This window comes from Chiloscyllium plagiosum, chromosome 22 (genome assembly GCF_004010195.1).
Source record: "Chiloscyllium plagiosum isolate BGI_BamShark_2017 chromosome 22, ASM401019v2, whole genome shotgun sequence".
Classification (NCBI taxonomy): Eukaryota; Metazoa; Chordata; class Chondrichthyes; order Orectolobiformes; family Hemiscylliidae; genus Chiloscyllium; species Chiloscyllium plagiosum.
In genome coordinates, this window is record NC_057731.1 from 43,628,092 (window position 1) to 43,648,532 (window position 20,441).

Genomic DNA, 20,441 nt, shown 5'->3' on the forward strand with positions numbered 1-20,441 from the left:
AGTAGAATGAGACTAAAATAGTTACCACTTAGAAGGATTTCATTTAGTTGGATAAAATTCTTTACTATTCTAATCCAGATTCTTTATCTCAGTTGCATTGGTTTAAAAGGTGCAACATTCCACATAAGTTTCCAAAGTCTTTATGTCCTCCTGAGAGCAATGAGGTTCTTGACCCTGTCTATTCCATTTCCCACCCTTCTACCCTCATCCCTTTTCCTCCCTCCCAGAACCACAAACAGGTTCTGCTTGCTTCGACGTTCTATCCCACCAGCCTCTGCATTCAACATCATCATTGCCTGTCATTTTCACCAGCTCCAGTATGATGCTGCCACCACATCCATCCTCTCATAACCTCTCCTTTCAGGATTTTGAATAGTCATAGAGATGTACAGCATGGAAATAGACCCTTCGGTCCAACCTGTCCATGCCGACCAGATATCCCAACCCAATCTAGTCCTACCTGAGCACCCGGCCCATATCTCTCCAAACCATTCCTATTCATATACCCATCCAAATGCCTCTTAAATGTTGCAATTGTACCAGCCTCCACCAAAGAGACCACTTCTTTTCTGAAATTCTAGTCCAGTCTGGAGCATCTCCGAACACATTCTTCCTTTCCAATAGGATCTGTTGATGTCAGCACAGGTTATGCAATACCTGCCCTTTCACCTCCTTTGTTTTCACTGTTCAAGGCTCCAAGCATGAATTCAGGCCTCTTAATTTGGTATTTGCTGTTAACAATGCAATCGCCTCTGTACTGAAGAGACCAAATGCAGACCAGACACCACCTTGTAAAATACATCTATTCAGTTCGCGAGCAATGGCCTTCTTGTCATTTGTTGTTTTATATCTTCACCACACAGCCCTCTGACCTTAGTATGCTGCAGCTCAAACCAAGCCTGAGTGCTACACGTTTTGATAATATAATTTCAAGCAACTGGACTTGACATGAAGTTGACCAATTTTAAAAGAGTGCATTTATTTAATTTTGTTTTGCTTCTAAATCTGGTTTCTCGATTAATTCTTTTGTTTTCCAATGGATGTTATTCACTATCCTGTCAATCACACCACGTCTAGACACATCCTCTGAGTTTTTTTTTAAAAACATGTCCATTGCCACCATCTCTGGCTTCATATCATGAAACCTTTTGGCTTTTAAACTCCCCTTTAATTTATCACAGATCTTCCTTTTTTGTTATTCTTCTTCCTACCTTCTCCCCTTTACCTTGCTCAAAACCTACTGCTTTACCTTATTCCAGTTCTGATGAAAGGTCAAAGGATTGAATCACACACAATTCTCTCCACTGATGGTAGCTAACTTTGAGCATTTCCAGTATTTGCTGTTTCTATTTCAGATTTCTAGTATTTTACCATTCCAAAATTCCTATACTGTTTGACAGGGCAGATGCTGAGAAGTTGCTTCATTTGGGTGGAGAGACTAGAACTGGACATCACAGGATAAGAAGTCAGCCATTTAGCGCTGACAGGAGAACTTCGGCATTCAGAATATAGTACAGTGAATCTTTGGATTTCTCGATCCTAGTGAGTTGGTCATTGAGATTATTTAAAACTGAGGAAGATAGAGTTTTGAACACTAAGAGAATTAAGGGATATATGGACGAGGCAGAAAATTTAAAAAGTCTTCTTAAAAGATCAGTCACAATCGCAATGAATGACAAAGCAGACACAAGGGGCAACACAGCTCCTAGTTCTTTTATTTGCAACATAGGATTATGTCGGCAAGCACATTATGAATCAGCGCAATACCAATGAGCTTGTTCATCCCAATGATGATTCACTATCAAAGTCGAACTCTTTGGTCGTTCTGCTATAACACGCGTTTCATTAATCCAAATTCACGACAACGTGATTCATGAATTGGGGACACTGTTTCTATAGTGTGAACTTTTAAAGTGTGTATTGGCTATGACGCAGTTCTAGTCCCATTAGTTTAAGTGGTGATGCTATTATGCAATTTTCTTATAACACAGGATTGCACAAGAACCGAACTACCACATTACAGCAGAACTGACTGTACATCTAAAGAAAGCACATCAGAGGGACTCAAGCTTCGAGAAGCAAGTTACAGCTCACCTGGAGTTCCAATACGTCCTTTGGCAGTGGCGCTTGTTTAGCAAAAGCTATCACTGCAGCTTTTCTGCAAAGAATCTGAGCAACGTAGTTAAGGGCAGGCAACACTGTGACAATAGAGGAAACTAGCTTGGTTACGGAGTAACCCAATTTACAAAAAAGCACTCCTGATAGTGGATCTGATGCAATCCTCAATCATGTAGCAATACCATCATGTAGCAAATCCTTCTGAACTAGCTCGAGAATTCATAAAAGCTGATACCGGCCACATAACATAGGAGACTGTTCAGCATATCTGGTTTCTCCTGGCTCTCTCCAAACTGACTCACCTTGCCCCAGTCCCTTGCCTATTCCTGTCTCCCTGCTAACTATCCCAACTTATTTATTGACAATAGCTAAAAAGAGACAAAGTTGACTATCAGCAATCAGATGACAACTAGCTCAACTGTTAAATTTTAAAAACTCACAAAGTATTGGAAACAAGATTAAAAGTAAAGCCGAGGAACCAACCCAGCCTATACTTAAAATGGAAGATTCAGGAACTGGTCACCGCTCTGCTGCTGAGGGATCTGTTAGGGAGCAGTGACACTCACAGTAAGAACCTAGTGATATTAATATGACTAATCCACTCCCCCATCGCATTTTTAATTACTCGTGTAACAGTATATTGGTCTCCATGATTATTATGAAACTCTTTCTGTTGAAAACATACTTGATAATAACGAAGACCTTTGTTCGGCTAAAGTTTAGTCAGAAAAAGGATACAATCTGGCCTTGGGCTTGGCTTAAACACATAACATTGGAGAGGATGTCACCCTTCTGCAGCCTCTCAGCAAGAAGCTGACAATTTGAGACATAGTCCGAGAGTTGTACCGTTGGGAGAAAGGCAGGTGCACGCTGTGGGAGAATGGAGACCTTCAGCCCATTCTCCACCTTCGCCAAGACTTCCACATCGACAATCTGAAACACATTTACCACAGTGAAAGCACATCAGCAGCAAAAGGAGCAAGGAAATGCATTCAGAAATAGGATACCAGAGACAGAAGGAGGCCATTCATCACACACAACCCTCCCCGCATCCCCCCCCAAGCATAATGCTGCTCAATAATACAATCAAATGATGGCTGAGCTTAACTTCATTTAATTCTTAGTTAAAAATCACACAACAACAGGTTATAGTCCAACAGGTTTAATTGGAAGCACACTAGCTTTTGGAGCGACGCTCCTTCATCAGGTGATTGTGTTGGACCTGTTGGACTATAACCTGGTGTTGTGTGATTTTTTACTTTGTACACCCCAGTCCAACACCGGCATCTCCAAATCATTTAATTCTGTAATTTTTAACCTCCTTGCTCAACAAAAAATTCTCAGCTTTGACAACCACCTGACGAAGGAGCGGTGCTCTGAAAGCCAATGCTTCCAATTAAACCTGTTGGACTATAACACAACACAACCTGGTGTTGCGTGACTTTTAACTTTGTACATCCCAGTCCAACACCGGCATCTCCAAATCTTGACATTTGGAGACAGAGAGCATGAAAGGGGGAGGAAGAGTTTTGTTTTGACGATAAATCCTTAAACACATTGGTTAAGAAATCTGACTGATAAATCTTTTTATTTAAAACTGATACACAGGATTTAACTGGCTTCTCAATAACTGGAAAAACTAATTAGTTCTGAGGAAGGGTAATCAGACCTGAAACGTTAACTCTGATTTGCCTTCACAGATGCTGTCAGAACCCGCTGAGCTGTTCCAGCAACTTCTGTTTTTGTCTCTGATTTACAGCATCTGCAGTTCTTTCAGTTTTTACAAAAATACAAACCTGGTTTCAAATGAATGCTTTTATTTTTGGGTTCATTCTGGTAAATGTACACTGCTACCTCATTAGCCTGTAACTACTGTTTTGTAGCTGGTATTCTAAGCTCCCAGGCCGAGATAGTATTTCAGTTACATCTATCAAAGCCCAATAATTGTTTGGTGAAACAAATTTCACTGTTCATTTGACAAGCCCATTGACATTTTTCCTACAGTCTACATTTTCTTCCTCATTATTAATCAAAGTTGCTGTAAATAGATAAATACCTTTCCAGTTGGGTACATTGAAGACTCATCAGCGTCAGTTCCCACCTTCTGTGTGGTTTTCATGGATAACAGCAGCTTCTCCTGAGTTGGGTCACACTTTAGGACAATGACCTTGACAACCTGGGAAGGGGGCAAGTCCAATGGTAAGCATGAGGCCAAAAGATCTTGGTACAGCATCCAAAACATCACAGGAACTGCTGCTCCACCCCTTCCATTCTGCCTCCCCAAGGCATGGAGAGTAGTCCCAACATGACATTATCCCTTCTCATTGGCCATTATCATCCGAATCTATGCAGCCTCCTACTGACCACCTCCAGTCAGAAAGTTCCCCATCTGCAAACCCTAACATGGTCCCCTCTGAATAGACCTATCTAAACACTCAAAACACCTCCCTCACCCACCCCTACTCTGAACTATCCCAAACTCTGCAATGACTGCTGTCACTCTGAATCCATCCAAAACCAGCCTCCTTACTGAAGCACCTTTGCACCAATATGGTGACCTCCCACTTTGACTCCACCCAGTCTCCCCCGCAGACCGCCCTCACTCAGACCTATCGGTCTCCCCACCGGTGACCGCCCTCACTCCGACTCTGCCTGGCCTCCCCCGCTAACTGCCCTCAGTCTGACTCTACCCAGTCGCCCCTGCTGACCGCCCTCAGTCTGACTCTACCCAGTCTCTCCTGCTGACCGCGCTCTCACCTGACCAACATAGAAGACCTTCTCCGGAAAGGGGATGGGCTGGGTACTCAGCTCCTGCTGAGGGACGAGCCCTCGCACATCACCATAGAAGCTGACGATGCAGCCATAGGGCTTCACAGAGACGATGTAACCGTGGGCCAGTTGCTTTGGAACAGCCTCCTTGTACTGGGTAATAACAGAAAGCTTTGAACCAACCAGCGTCTTCTTCAGAGTCAGGGTCAGTTTCTTGGTGCCACTGTTTACCATCAGTACCTGAGAAAGAAACAAATGTTTAATCCAAGAGGAACACTTCAGCTGAGTCATTCAGAAATATAGACATTTATCTTTGAGGAGTGATGATACTGCTGATTCCTCAAGGACTACACCCTCAGGGAAAAGAGCGGAGTCACATTCAGGCTGGACTGATCTGGGGGACTAGGCTCCTTCTTGGATCATAAACACACTGCACATTCAGCCTGTCCTGCACAGAGAACATATTGCACACTCACCCTGCACTTCACCAGATTTCCCACACTGTACAGCTTTTCTGGGTGTTTCAGGGGAATGTCTGACAGATGTGTATGAGGCACCAGCCCCTGAATGTGGTCAGTTAGCTTCACGTGCATTCCATAACTCTCCAGAGAGGTCACTTTACCCTGAAAAGTAGCAAAATGAAGAATGTAGTCATTGGCAAATCTGTTGGAAAGATCCTAGCTAGATTCCATTCAACTCTCCAAAAATAGCTAGTTCCTGTTTACACACAAGACAGCAAATGCTGTCAAATCTCCGCAAGATGGGTTTTATTGAAAGGTCACTACATAATGGTCACTGGGTAAAGAGGTATCGGAATACCCAGATCAGACACTACTGAATATTAAGGCAAAGTAGGTCGGGGACCAAGGGATAGGTGAATAACATAGGTCATTGACTGTTGTATAGGCAGAGAGTTGTTCCCTCAGCATAGGCAGGTAAGTTCAGATATACTGAGATGAGGCAGATGCGCTGGAGTGGTAGGAAGGAACAGTTCACAGGAACCTTCTCAGCAATTCTCAGTTACACTGACCAAGTTTTCACAATTTGTTCAGATCTGAAATGAGGATGGAGACACTTCAACAAGGTTGACGAGAGAGCGAGAGTGAGTGTGAGAGCAGCCAGGCTGGGTTAGCTGAGGGACTGAAAAGAGGAGAGCAGAGGAGAAAGAACGCTATTTTTGTTATTCTCAATTTGCAGCAACAAGATTCTCCTGGCAAAACCGAAGTCGTGAGCAAAGTCATGGCGGATTAGGAGGAACTCTAACCAATACCCAATTAGGAAAGACAGAAGGAATAAATGGAAGAGTGGTTAGTTAAGCAGCAGCTGGAGATAGCCCTGAGGCAAGAGAGCAGGACACTTTGGCACATGCCACTCGTTCATCCAGTCCTGCTGGAGGCTGCTTTGGGAATCTATATTTTCCAAAGACTGTACTGTTTATAAAGCTCTGGCTGTGAAGACTTACCTCAACCAGCTGTCCCAGCTGAATGTCCTGGTACTTCAAAAATTGGGCATCAAGAATGCTCCTAAAAATGAGAAACTCAAAATCAAGGAAGGGCTGTGTGTTTATTACAGGAGTCAAGACATTATTCTTCAGTCTTTGCTATCAGAAACTGTTCTCGATTGAATTTGGTTTGTGCCATTTCTGTCCCTCTTGTTTGGGCTAACCACAAAGTGGAAAGCTAACTTGTTTTTAATTAAGAACACAATGGAAATGTCACATCACTAGAACAAACTATTGAAAATGGAACAAAACAGATTGCCTGTATGTAACCCAATGGCTTACCTGTCCTGGCAATGTTTGATTGAGACAATGTAGAGGGGTTTTACTCTGTATCTAACCCAGTGGTGTAGATGTGCTCCCTTTCCTAATCATTGTTGCTCAGTAAATGCCTTTGGGTATTGCTGACTCATGGTCTATGCCACCTGTTACCCTCTATTGAACACAACGTCTCAGTATTGATGACCCTTCACACTCACTTTCTCAGAGACACCAGAGCCATCTGTTCCATTGGGCTGTGGTCAATGACCCTGCACCTGTGCCTGGAACCTTCACTGAAGTCTTTTGGGTCAAAGGGCATCGCAGTGCTCGACAGATGAGATTTCTGCAATGTTAGAAATTAACAATCAGTGATCTTGTGGAAGGAGGCAAAGTCACATGACAACAATACATGCCTACAATTGAAGAGGCAGGCTAATGAAACAGCACTTTTACACCAGACAGACCATCATATAAACTAAACCAGGTCATAATAAAACCAGCTTTACTTCATCTGCTGTCAGTGCTTAATCTGCAACACTTAGTGAAGAGTACAAGACTTTAACAACAAAGTGTAATTTGCAATGAAATCAGAAATGCTGGAAACACTTCGCAGATCAGGCAGGATCTGTGGAGAGAAAAAACAGAATTGATGTTTCTGTTCAATGCATTCTCACTAAGGCGCATGGAAAATCGGTCTTCCAGCAGAGCACAGGGTCTCAACCACAAAGGCAGCAATCATTCTCTGGGCTACAGCGTCGAAATAAGCTAGGGGAGATGTGGAAGAAGGTAGCACAGGTCAGCATTTTCTCACTAATCAGATCTCTCATTGTGCACCAGTTCAGAGATTTGAGAGAGAGGCCACAGACTGGTACTTCAATGTAGCAGCATCGCAACACCCCATTGTGGGAGGACAGCAAGGTAGCATCCCGCCTTTGGCAGGTGATTGGTGAGAAGACGACGCACTGTCAGCAGGACCCTCTTCCGAAGGTGACTTCCAACCAAGAGCCAGTCAGCTCTCACGTTGCAACATTTTAAAAATCAGGGGCTTAGCTCAATTCGCTATCCTATATCCATCTCTGAACCAATGTTATTTTTAAAAATTCCAATGACTTCCTAAAAAAAACTATTCTATCTTATTTGTACAATTTTGCCATGCTCAAATTGGCTACCTTTTAAAAAATGTATTCACAGGTCGTGGGCATTGCTGGCTGGACTAGCATTTATCGCCCATCCCTAACTGCTTTGTAGTGTTACATTATAGTTGTACTTCAAAAGTGCTGAACTTGCTGCAAAGCCCAGACGACATGAAAGGAGATATACAAATGCAAAACTGTTAACAGATTGAAATATCATTAGTGTTGACGCTCAATCCACGGACACAACTGAAGGGAGTTACTCACAGGTGAATAGGCAACGGTCCCATCATCCAGCTGAAAGATGACACCAGCTCCTTTGTAGTAACTCCGCACAGTGCATTGCTCGAAAATCTTCCCAATCCCATGGGGGCTTGACTCCTGCAACATTGCCCCCGGATGTAGGAAGGCAGGCCGCAATGTCAGGTGTACAGCCTTTGTTTCCGGCTGCACATACAGAACACAAGCTTTCACCTGGAACAGAGACACAATCCTGGTGATTTACTCTCAATGAGTTCTGTCTAATGGAGACAGCCAAGTTGATCAGCAACTACGTGTCATAGGTAACCCGGTGTAAACTCCCACACTTGAAAAGGCAACTTTGGCTGCAGAACCCACACTTGGGGACCATGGAGCTGATGAGTGTGTGAAAGTGAAGGCAAGCTTTTAAGTGAAATCCATTGCTGGGGTCCTGGTCCCTGGTCAGCAACACCATTCCCATCACAACATTCACATCATGCAAGAATGTTTGGCTGCAGCATTCTGCACCTTCGATTCTCTGTCCTGAATTCAGTTTACAGCAATGTGGACCCTTGACAGAACGCTGTGGCACTCTCTAAGAGACTGCTGCATGAGCACCAGTGTTTCCTGAAGTAACCTGCATCGCCCTTTGGGTCAGAGAATGAATTTCCCTGAATCAATCTAATTCTTTTGTTCCACTTCTCACAGAGATTATGAAGTTGCTGGCGGTGAGCAAAACTAGAGGTGGTGCCAAATCAAAAGGGACAGAATCAACAGAGCAGCTGCTTCACGACAATTAACTTCTCTCTGCTGGCCAGGTGTAAATGGAATGAAATGTTTGAGGGTTTGATATGGTTCATCATCACCTCCTTATACTCATTCTCTCACTGTTCTGCTTCGTTGAGGTGGTGTACAAATAGTTTCATCAAACTAACCTGCTGCCCGGGGCGGTAGGTCCTGACTCGCCGTGGATCCAGATGCATGAAATCGACTGTCCCACTCAAACCAGAGTTAAACTGCAGAATCAAACCGCAGGTATCCACCTGCAATCAATCAGCATAAGGTCTAGAACACAGGAGCTCAGAGCAAATCACTGTTACCAGAGGTGGATAGGCATGAGACAGACAGATCAAATGAGCCGATAAAAAGGGAGTGATACAGACAAAGAGAAAGAGGGAGGGAGACCGGAGAGGAGAAAGAGAGAGGGGAGAGGAGAAAGAGAGAGGGGAGAGGAGAAAGAGAGAGGGGAGAGGAGAAAGAGAGAGGGGAGAGGAGAAAGAGAGAGGGGAGAGGAGAAAGAGAGAGGGGAGAGGAGAGAACGCGCCCACAGGCAGACAGAGAGAGTGAGTGCGCCATCTCTGATCTAACATGACAAGATTATTAAGTATCCCCATTTATCATTAATGTTTACTTGACCAGGCTCTGGAATTTGAAGTTCTTTGGGATACTGTACACACCGAAACAAAAACTCTTAATGGCTCAAATGTGAAACTAAAACCAAAAGTGCATGGAACTCAGAGGACAGATATCACCCAAGAGAGCAAAGGCTGATTGACATCATAACTACAGCCCTTCCCTGAATCTCTGCTCCTAGATAAGAGGTCACTTCTTTTATCTACGTCCAACTGGATCAACTTGAGGGGCTGATGTACAGTTTGAATTGAAGTTTGTGTACATATCCAGAGGACGTTACAGTTCCAGCACAGAAACATTCGGTTTACAGCAATGTGGACATCCCACATGAGCTTGCTCCAATCCTATCAACATATTGCTCGATTTCTGTGTCCTTGGAAGCATTCACCTCAACCACTCGCTCCATTGGTGACCTCAATATTCTCACCACTCTGAGTAAGTAAACTCCATCTGAAACCCCAGTTGAAGCTATTACCATTTTGTTTTTATTGTCCTGAGCTTGGCCTCCCCCAGATGTCTCTCCTCTATAAATGACAGAAGTTCGATTAGGTATTCAAAGACCTCAAACAGCTCACCCCACATCTTATTTCTTTCTCTGGGGACAGGAATGGGGGACAACACACGTCCTAAAATCTGCACCTTTTGAATTTCAGCCCTGATTATCAGCCCAGGGAGCAGATTGGAGAGACTCCATTTCTGATCTTCGGTTGCTGTTGCTGCAGCAACGTCAGTACGACGGACCGAGAGCTGGGCAATGCGGCCATCATTCTTCACTGACTCCACCAGTGTGGTTAGATATTGACCAACACGGAGAGGCATGCCTAAGTGGGAGCAAATACATCAGGGCTTTGGTTACAAGATAAATTCAGAAATATCACAGCAAAGCACACAGCAAAGAGTACAGGTCAACACCCCAGTCAGAACCTCACCACTGCAATATAAACAGCTAGCTAGGTCTGGTTATCGAGCTATTAAGATGCATGCAGAGACATGAAAGGGTAATAAACAGACAGAATTTTTCAATTACAAACCAAATCCTCAGATTTCCTAGGTTTTTCAAACAAGTTAAAGTCTCTAGTCATCAACACAAGTGCACATGAATCACAAACAAGTTACAGAAACATTAGAGAGCTCTTGACTAGGTACAGTCAGCAGCTCCCAACAGCTGGACGCTAGACCACAGGAAACTGGTGCCATGGATCAAGTTGGCTCTATTATATGTTTGACTGGTGTGCTGAATGAGGAGCGCAACATATCAGAGAGGGTTCACCTCACGGATTATCGGTGGAGACTCACCTCGATTTCTACTCTTTATGAACTCCTGGGTTTTCATGTGTGAGAGGAAAGCTTTGGTGGCTTTGACTCCAATGTCGACCAGATAGCCATGTTCCTCAACACTGGATACACAGCCTGAGAGTAGCTGCAATAAGATAGAGAAGCATGGCACTCAGAACACAATATTAGTAGTTGGTACAACTGAAACAAAGACAGATTGAATATCTATCTTTCTGCCCTTCATTCCTGCTACTGAATATCAGTGGAACAATTCCCAGTAACTCCTACACCCTCACACTCATATTTGTGGGAAAGAAGGTTTAAATAAAACAGGTCTCCACGCTGACATTTTGAAATGATTCTCAGAATTGATAGCATATACAGAACCAAAGATGAGGAATTGAGTGCATTTTTAAAAACAATATTTAGCAAAAGCAGGTGTTTAAATGAATGCTAAAATAATTTGCAAATTAGCACAACTTTGTTTCCAGCCTAACTTTAACGGGAGATAAACATCACTATAGCAGCAGACAGAAAATACTCCAAATATTACTCCACCAATTTAACACAGGATTACCTCCTGGTCACAGTAAACATCATCCTCCTCTAATACCCCAGTCTCAACCTGCGCTGCCACAGGACCCTGGGCTCATGAACAAATGACAATTTACGTGAATAAATTGAGTTTCTTTCAGTTGTGAAGAACAATAGAAAATAGACAATAGGTGCAGGAGTAGGCCATTCTGCCCTTCGAGCCTGCACCACCATTCAATATGATCATCGCTGATCATCCTTAATCAGTATCCTGTTCCTGCCTTATCTCCATAACCCTTGATTCCACAATCCCTGAGAGCTCTATCCAACTCTTACTTAAATGAATCCAGAGACTGGGCCTCCACTGTCCTCTGGGGCAGAGCATTCCACACAGCCGCCACTCTCTGGGTGAAGAAGTTTCTCCTCCTCTCTGTCCTAAGTGGTCTACCCCGTATTTTTAAGCTGTGTCCTCTGGTTCGGCACTCACCCATCAGCGGAAACATGTTTCCTGCCTCCAGAGTGTCCAATCCTTTAATAATCTTATATGTCTCAATCAGATCCCCTCTCAGTCTTCTAAACTCAAGGGTATACAAGGCCCTGAACTGCTGTGCTCTTCCAGCACCACTAATCCAGAATCTGGTTTCCAGCATCTGCAGTCATTGTTTTTACCTCAAGGGTATACAAGCCCAGTCGCTCCAGTCTTTCAGTGTAAGGTAATCCCGCCATTCCAGGAATTGACCTCGTGAACCCATGCTGCACTCCCTCAATAGCCAGAATGTCTTTTCTCAAATTTGGAGACCAGAACTGCACACAGTACTCCAGGTATGGTCTCGCCAGGGCCCTGTACGGCTGCAGAAGAACCTATTTGCTTCTATACTCAATCCCTCTTGTTATGAACGGCAGCATGCTATTAGCCTTCTTCACTACCTGCTGTACCTGCATGCTTACTGGTGTACAAGAACACCCAGATCTCTCTGTACTGCCCCTTTACCTAAATTGATTCCATTTAGGTAGTAATTTGCCTTCCTGTTTTTGCCACCAAAGTGAATAATCATACATTTATCCGCATTAAACTGCATCTGCCATGCATCTGACCACTCACCTAACTTGTCCAGGTCACCCTGTAATCTCCTAACATCCTCATCACATTTCATCCTGCCACCCAGCTTAGTATCATCGGCAAATTTGCTAATGTTATTGCTAATATCAGCTTCTATATCATTAACATATATTGTAAAAAGCTGCGGTCCTTGTACTGATCCCTGCGGTACCCCACTGGTCACTGCCTGCCATTCCGAAATGGAGCTGTTTATCACTACTCTTTGTTTCCTATCAGCCAACCAACTTTCAATCCAAGTTAGTACTTTGCCCCCAATACCATGCGCCCTAATTTCGCACACTAACCTCCTATGTGGGACTTTATCAAAAGTTTTCTGAAAATCCAGGTACACCACATCTACTGGATCTCCCTCGTCCATCTTCAGAATTACATCCTCAAAAAATTCCAGAAGATTAGTCAAGCATGATTTTCCTTTCATAAATCCATGCTGACTCTGACCTATCCTGTTACTACTATCCAGATGTGTCGTAATTTCATCCTTTATAATAGACTCCAGCATCTTTCCCACCACTGAGGTCAGACTAACTGGCCTGTAATTTCCTGCTTTCTCTCTCCCACCTTTCTTAAAAAGTGGTACAACATAAGCCACCCTCCAATGCACAGGAACTGATCCCGAATCTATCGAACTCTGAAAAATAATCACCAACGCATCCATGATTTCTCGAGCCACCTCCTTCAGTACCCTGGGATGTAGACCATCAGGCCCCGGGGACTTATCAACCTTCAGACCTAACAGTGTCTCCAACACCAATTCCTGACAAATATAAATTCCCTTAAGTTCAGGTCCTTCAGCCACTGTTACCTCAGGGAGATTGCTTATGTCTTCCCCAGTGAACACAGATCTGAAGTACCAATTCAATTCTTCTGCTATTTCTTTGTTCTCCGTAATATATTCCCCAGTTTCTGTCTTCAAGGGCCCAATTTTAGTCTTCACCATTTTTTTTGCTTTTTACATACCTAAAAAAGCTTTTACTATCCTCCTTTATATTATAGGCCAGTTTACCTTCGTACCTCATTTTTTCTCTCCGTATTTCCTTCTTAGTAATCCTCTGTTGTTCTTTAAAAGCTTCCCAGTCCTCCGTTTTCCCACTTATCTTTGCTATGTTATACTTTTTCTCTTTTAACTTTATACGTTTCTTAACTTCCCTCGTCAGCCACGGCCACCCATGCCTCCTCCTAGGATCTTTCTTCCTTTTTGGAGTGAACTGATTCTGCATCTTCTGCATTATACACAGAAATATCCGCCATTGTACCTCCACTGTCATCCCTGCTAAGGTATTACACCATTGAATTTGGCCAACTCCTCCCTCATAGCTCCTTAGTTCCCTTTATTCAACAGAAATATTGTCATTTCCGACTGTAGCCTCTCCCTCTCAAATTGCAGATTGAAGCTTATTGTATTATGGTCACTACTTCCCAATGGCTCCTTCACTTCGAGGTCCCTGACCAATTCTGGTTTGTTGCACAATACCAGATCCAGAATTGCCTTCTCCCTGGTAGGCTCCAGCACCAGCTGTTCTAAGAATCCATCTCTGAAGATAGAGAGAGACTTCAGGACAACAGAGCCAGCTCGAGGAACAGTTTAACACAGAGATGTGAAGTGATTCATTTTGGGTGGAAGAACTTAGAGAAACAACAAAAACAGAACATGCAGAACTAAAGGGGTGCAGGAGCAGAGGAACCTTGGGATATACATGGATAGATTATTGAAGATGGCATACAGAATTCTGGGCTTTATAGATCAGAGTAAGAAAATTATGAAGAACATTTATTAAGCACTGGCTTGCCCTCAGCTGGAGTACGTGTCCAGTCTGAGCAAGACACTTTAGGAAGGATAAGAAGGTTTTAAAAAGGGTTCAGAAAAGATACATAGGAATGGTTTCAGGAACAAGGGACTTTGGTAACATGAGTGGACTGGGGAAGCATAAAGGTCAGGAGACCTGATAGAAGTTTTCAAAATGAATGAGGGCTCTTCACAGGAAAGCTAGGGAGAGACTGTTCCCATTGGTGGATGAATCGAGAACCATAGGTCACAGATTTGACGTAACTGAAAATAGAACAAAATGCAGCACAAGGAAATAAACTCTTAAGTGCAGTGAGTGGTTATGATCTGGAATGCACAGCCTGAAAGTTTGGAGGATGCATGGTCAATGGCAGCTTTCATAAGGGAATTGGATCATTATCTACAGAGAGAGATTTTAGAGCTCCAGGAAAAGGTGGAGGAGTGTGACTAGTTGAGATAGGCATCATGGGATAAAACGCCTCTTTCAGTGCTGCACCATTCAATGAAACATTCACTCCTACTAATTTTGGAATACTTTCCTTATTTTGCTGTATTGGGAGCTGGTTTTATTGATGGTTGACAGGAAAGGTTTGTGTCAGAAAGTGGCTCAGCCACTTTCAGTGATCAGTAAAAAAAAAGAGAAGATTCAAAATCAAAACTCAGAGCTAGGAAGTGTTCTTGAGGGTAACAGAGTGGTTTGAAGTGAACTAAAATAATGTCAATCCATGGCTTGTATGAATAGTGGGGCATTCAGTTCAAATCAGATTGTTAGACCTGAGATAAACTCGGGATAATGAGCATACTCTTGAACAAGAAACTGGGGCCATTTGTGGGTGTGACTCAATGAACTCACGAAGCGCCCTCTATTTTTGTGACAGACATATTATTGGTTCTGGAAATGTCAAACTTGAGGATGTTCTTCATTAAACTGTTTCCCTTGGATCAGATTAGTAAAGCTGGATCTGGGAATTCCAGACTATATCGATATACTCACCATGCCAGCTTGCAGTGCTTCAGGAGACAATGCCTTGTTTACATCCTTCGGGTTAATGGAGAGTTTCAAGCTGTGGTAGTTGGAATTTGTCTTTCCGAGCTCGTACACAGCACATCGTATAACCATACCAGGGCTGTACAGATCTGACAGGACTACCAGATCCTGGGGTTTGTTGGGAATGAAACATACCAGACCAGGGATGAGAAGCACAACATCAGAAAGGAGTGCAAATACACAAGCCAAAACTCAGCAGCACTTATAGATGTATGGTAGAAACAGTCTATTGATTATGCCTGGCCCAGTAAACATCACTAGTTACTTTTTGCTTACAATGATCATTTGCAATTTCAAAATCCCTCACTAATTTTTCCACAATGAAAGAAAGCTTTCTTGAAGCTTAACAAGAAATTACCTCAAAAGCCTCTAGAATCCCCTGTCACTACTGTACATCCCTCTGTAGAAATCATAGTATAGAAACAAGTCCATCTGCCATCGGATCTGTATAAATCTTAGAGCCATAGAGTTATACACCTTGGAAACAGACCCTTCGTCCAACCAGTCCATGCTGACCATAATTCCAAACTAAACTAGTACCATTTGCCTCTGCTTCATCCAAATCCTTCCAAATATTTCTTATCCATATAACCTCTCCCTCACATCTTCTCTACGTCCATCCTCCTGCAACCTTTCAGGACTTTACAAATCTTTAACAAAAACAAACATTACTGGAGAAACTCAGCAGGTCTGGTAGAAGGTGTGGAGAGAAAGCAGAGTCAATGCTTTAGGTATAGTGACCCTTGATAAGAACAGTTCTGCTGAAGGGTCACTGGACCCGAAACAATGACTCTGCTTTCTCTCCGCAGATCCTGCCGAACCTGCTGAATTTCTCCAACAATTTCTGTTTTTGTTTCAGATTTCTAGCACCTTCAGATCTTTGTTTTATTTTTTAAAATTGTATCAGGTCCCCCTCATCCTTCTAAGAGAAAGTGAGGACTGCAGATGATGGAGATCAGAGTTGAGAGTGTGGTGCTGGAAAAGCACAGGTCAGGCAGCATCCAAGGAGCAGGAGAATTGACACTTTGGGCATAAGCCCTTTATCAGGAATCTGATGGGACATTCCCCACTTGCTGGAATGGGTGCAGCTTCAGCAACACTCAAGAAGCTTGACACCATCCAGGTGATTGGCTCCTCATCCACCATATTCAACATTCACTTCCTTGAGCACTGACACATAATGGCAGCAGTGTGTACCATCCCCAAGATAGAGTGCAACAATTCATCAACGCCTCTTTACTAGTGTTAGAGCATAGAACAGTATAGCACAGGACAGGCCCTTCAGCTCTTGATGTTGTGCCAGCCTTTTATCCTACTCCAAGATCAGACTAACGTACACACCCTTCATTGTACTATTTTCCATGTGCCTATGGAAGAGTTGCTTAAATGAGTGGCAAATTCTGCAGCACAGATCTGAGTGCTATGGCTGGAATGTTGTTAAGGCCTATAATTCGCAGTATCTAGCGCCTCCAACCATTTCACGTGGAGTAAATCTGATTGGTTGGAGACCATGAGCCTGGGAACCTCAGGAAGAAGTCGATTTTCCTGAAAATCCCAACTTCCAACCCAGTTTTTCAAATTAATTATTGAGGGTGCATCTATCTGCAGGAAGATGCTTTCATAAGTTACTGGCTGCTGCTTTTGTTCAGGTTTTGACATCTGGCAAGCAACTGGGCTCGACTCTCAATCTGTACACCAGCAACAGACACCCACAACACAAGGTGGGACTGAAAAGTGAGGGCAGCAGAATGATGAACAAGCACCTGTAGCCTTTACAGTTTTAGAGTTTACAACAATGTTGCAGATCATCATCTTTTGAGTCAGATGTTTGCCACCACTATTAACCATAATGTTGTTAGGCCAGCCTCTGCGATAGTTTTGTTTTTATTTAAACCTGGAAGGCTTCCCCCACATCACCCAAGAAACAAAGATAATTCTGACATAAGACGGGCTTGAAGTAGCCCAGATCCTGATCCCCAAAGCCCTGCATCACAACAGGATGTGGTGCACAAGAGGAAACCCACAGATACAATAAGAGAAGGATAACAGACTCACCTCTGACAGTTCCTCATCAATCTGTTCCCTTAGGGATTTGGTATATGCATCACAGATGTTGGTGAGACTGACATAACCAGTGAGCCCATGGGGCAACCCAATGACGAGTTCAAAATCAGTCACTTCCTTCACACAGCCAAGCAAGAGCACCCCAACATTCAGTTCCTGGTGGCAAAGGGAGGAATAAATCAACCAACAACATTCAAATCAGACACAGCATTGTCATGGAGTTCACATGTAGAATCTGAAATAAATCAACTTGAGATCCTCAATGATCGCTGTGAACCTGATGTTGGCATTTCTTTTACATTATATTTATTCACGTTCCTAGCTAGACCAACATTTATTGCCTATTCCTGACTTTCCACAGGGCAGTTATAAGTCAACCACTTTACTGTGGGTCTCGAGTCACATGTAGGCCAGACCAAGTAAGGATAGCCATTTCTCTCCATAAAGGACATTAGAGACCAGATGGCCACCGAGCAAAGTAGGTGAGGGTCACAACAAAATCTGCATTAAAAAGAGGGGAATGACAGTCAATCTCACTGACGTACATGTATAACACCTAAACACTCTGTTCTAAAGCACAGCAGGCAGAGGAAAATGAGAAAATTCAAGGTTAGGGCAGTGTCAGGAAACTTTATCACACACTTGAGGTTATAATATTAATGGTTTACATACAAGTCTACTGATTGAGACTGTAACCCAGTCATGAAACTTCTCTACTCTCAAAGAGATGCACACTAACAAAACAAATAGGTATTATGGACAGGGGGAAGGACCCAGGATAGTTGTTCAATAGCCCCTATTCACAGGGTTCACTGAGATAATCCTTTTGGTTTGTCACGACCAGCTACGTCTTGATTTTTAGTTGAAGTGTGAGGTGCTGGAAAAGTACAGCTGGTCAGGCAGCATCCGAGGAGCAGGAGAATCGACGTTTCAAGCACAAGCTCTTTATCAGGAATTCTTGCTCCTCGGATGCTGCCTGAACAGCTGTGCTTTCCCAGCACCTCACACTTCAACTCTGATCTCCAGCATCTGCAGTCCTCACTTTCACCTACTCCTTGATTTTAAGTCAGTTTTTTCTCCACAAACGCCACCAGACTTGAGTGTCCAGCTATTTCTGTTTTTGTTTGTTTCATATCTCTGGCATCCGCAATTCTTAGTTTTAGTTTATTACTCTTTGATCTTCCTTCTCATGGTATTTTCATTTACCTGCAGGAGGCGCAGAACAAATTATTCACAACTTATGAAGTATCTGATTTATTGCTTTGGAGCCGCAGCTCACAGCATCCGAAAAAGGAAAATAAACTGGCTTTCTACAGGCTTGATGTATTTTATTTACTGCAGAGAAAATGACAGTTTTTCCTTTTTGAAGGTTCAATGGATTCTGCCTACTATTCACACCCATAAGGTGTTCAGCTATCTAGGAGTGAAACACAATTGTTAACTGACAGACGAGCTCGGTCATCGACACTCCACACACCAAATAACTACATCCAGTCAGCTGAATCTCCCTTCGTATATATGGCCAGGCTCCGCCTCGTCTACACTGCACTGCTATCACAAACAGTAGTGCAAACAGCCCTTACAACATGTGGCAGGGAACTCACTTTTACAAAGCGTAGCTATCCTTCAACAACGTTTGGCTTTTCTCAATTCAGTCCATAATCAAAAAATAAAAAGATATGGTCTTCATACAATTATGAGGGCCTGAAAACAGAGATGGCTGAAGTGAACTGGCAAGTTCAAGGACAGATCAACAGAGATACAGCGGAGGGATTCATCATCTGAGGGTAAATAAACAAGTTAAAAGGTATCGTCAACTGTAAAGACAAATCATAATTACACAAGGATGAGTGTCAGGATAGAAAATTGGACAGAATATAAAACCACAGCAAAAAAAAACTGAAAGAAAAAATAAATGAGGAGGAAAAATTAGAGTATGAGAGAAAGCCATCCAGAAATATGAAGACAGTTAGTAGGTGCTCCCAAAGACATTGAAAAATGTTAACAATGTGAGCGCTGATCCTACAGAAAACAAATCTGGAGAAGTAATAACGTAAAAATATAGGAGATGTGGGGAAATGAACTGAGCAGGCATTTTGTATCTGTCTTTGCTATACTGAATACAAGTTACATGCCAGAAAAAGAAATATTCAGGAAATGGAAAGGAGGGAGGAACGCAAGAAGTTAGATATTTAGCATGGAGGAAATGGTTACAAACTGCAGGCTGACAATTCCCAAGTCCTGACCTACTTCATCCTTGGGTCTTCTGAGTCGCTCACGACACAAATGGTGCAAAATCCCCTAAATTTGGTTAAGATTCTATTCGACTGGAAAATAGTGTAGTAACCCCTTTTCTAAAAAAAACGGGGTTAAATGAAAGTGGGAAACCATAGGTCTGTTAACATGTTTCATAGGGAAAATGTTAGAAGTTAATGTTTATACACTCTATTAAAGGAAGAAAAAAAACTGGTCAAAAGGCAAAATGAACGGCACTTAAATTTGCACAGATTTCAAAACAAAATATGTGAATTAATGGCAAAAATGGAAGTTAATGGGTTTGAGCTACAAGAGATCAAAGCTGGAAATGAAATATTCAGTGACTTTTCATAATGACATGCAGGAAGGAAAGGATGTTGAGGTAGTGTCATTAGTACGAGATGTAGTGAGTACATAGCAAGAAATTATCTAGGATCAGATGGATCCACATTGGCAGAGATAAGAAATAAGGGAAAGATGGCACATTTGGGAATAATCTACAGACCTCTTAACAGAAACTGTGATTTTGTTCAGTGGCATACTGAGAGACCGGCTCGCACTCCGTATTCATGTTTGCTTTTATGATCATTCTCGGTAGTGCAATGTTTAGTTACTAAGTTGAAAGTGAGGACTGCAGATGCTGGAGATCATTGCTGAAAAATGTGTTGCTGGAAAAGCGCAGCAGGTCAGGCAGCATCCAAAGAGCAGGAGAGTCAACGTTTCGGGCATAAGCCCTCCTTCAGGAATGAGGAAGGTGTGCCAAGCAGGCTAAGATAAAAGGTAGGGAGGAGGGACTTGGGGCAGGGGCGTTGGGAATGCGATAGGGTGGAAGGAAGTTAAGGTGAGGGTGATTGGCCAGAAAGGGGGTGGGGTGGAGAGGACGGGAAGAAGATTGCAGGTCAAGAAGGCGGTGCTGAGTCCGAGGGTTG

The 20,441-nt window shown here is 43.1% G+C and overlaps 1 protein-coding gene across 2 annotated transcripts in view; it reads right to left on the reverse strand.

Moving 5' to 3' along the window:
* pdcd11 (programmed cell death 11) overlaps nucleotides 1–20,441 on the reverse strand; it is a 57,022-nt gene that overhangs the window by 30,171 nt on the left and 6,410 nt on the right. For both annotated transcript variants that reach the window (XM_043712900.1, XM_043712899.1), the window contains exons 4-16: nucleotides 17,248–17,412; nucleotides 15,139–15,300; nucleotides 10,729–10,852; nucleotides 10,072–10,253; nucleotides 8,955–9,062; nucleotides 8,047–8,253; nucleotides 6,865–6,989; nucleotides 6,350–6,410; nucleotides 5,364–5,510; nucleotides 4,876–5,127; nucleotides 4,175–4,294; nucleotides 2,857–3,051; nucleotides 2,095–2,169 (exon numbers count right to left, since the gene is read on the reverse strand). In XM_043712900.1, the coding sequence (XP_043568835.1) occupies nucleotides 2,095–2,169; nucleotides 2,857–3,051; nucleotides 4,175–4,294; nucleotides 4,876–5,127; nucleotides 5,364–5,510; nucleotides 6,350–6,410; nucleotides 6,865–6,989; nucleotides 8,047–8,253; nucleotides 8,955–9,062; nucleotides 10,072–10,253; nucleotides 10,729–10,852; nucleotides 15,139–15,300; nucleotides 17,248–17,412 (1,923 nt within the window). The remainder of the gene's footprint in view (nucleotides 1–2,094; nucleotides 2,170–2,856; nucleotides 3,052–4,174; nucleotides 4,295–4,875; nucleotides 5,128–5,363; nucleotides 5,511–6,349; nucleotides 6,411–6,864; nucleotides 6,990–8,046; nucleotides 8,254–8,954; nucleotides 9,063–10,071; nucleotides 10,254–10,728; nucleotides 10,853–15,138; nucleotides 15,301–17,247; nucleotides 17,413–20,441) is intronic.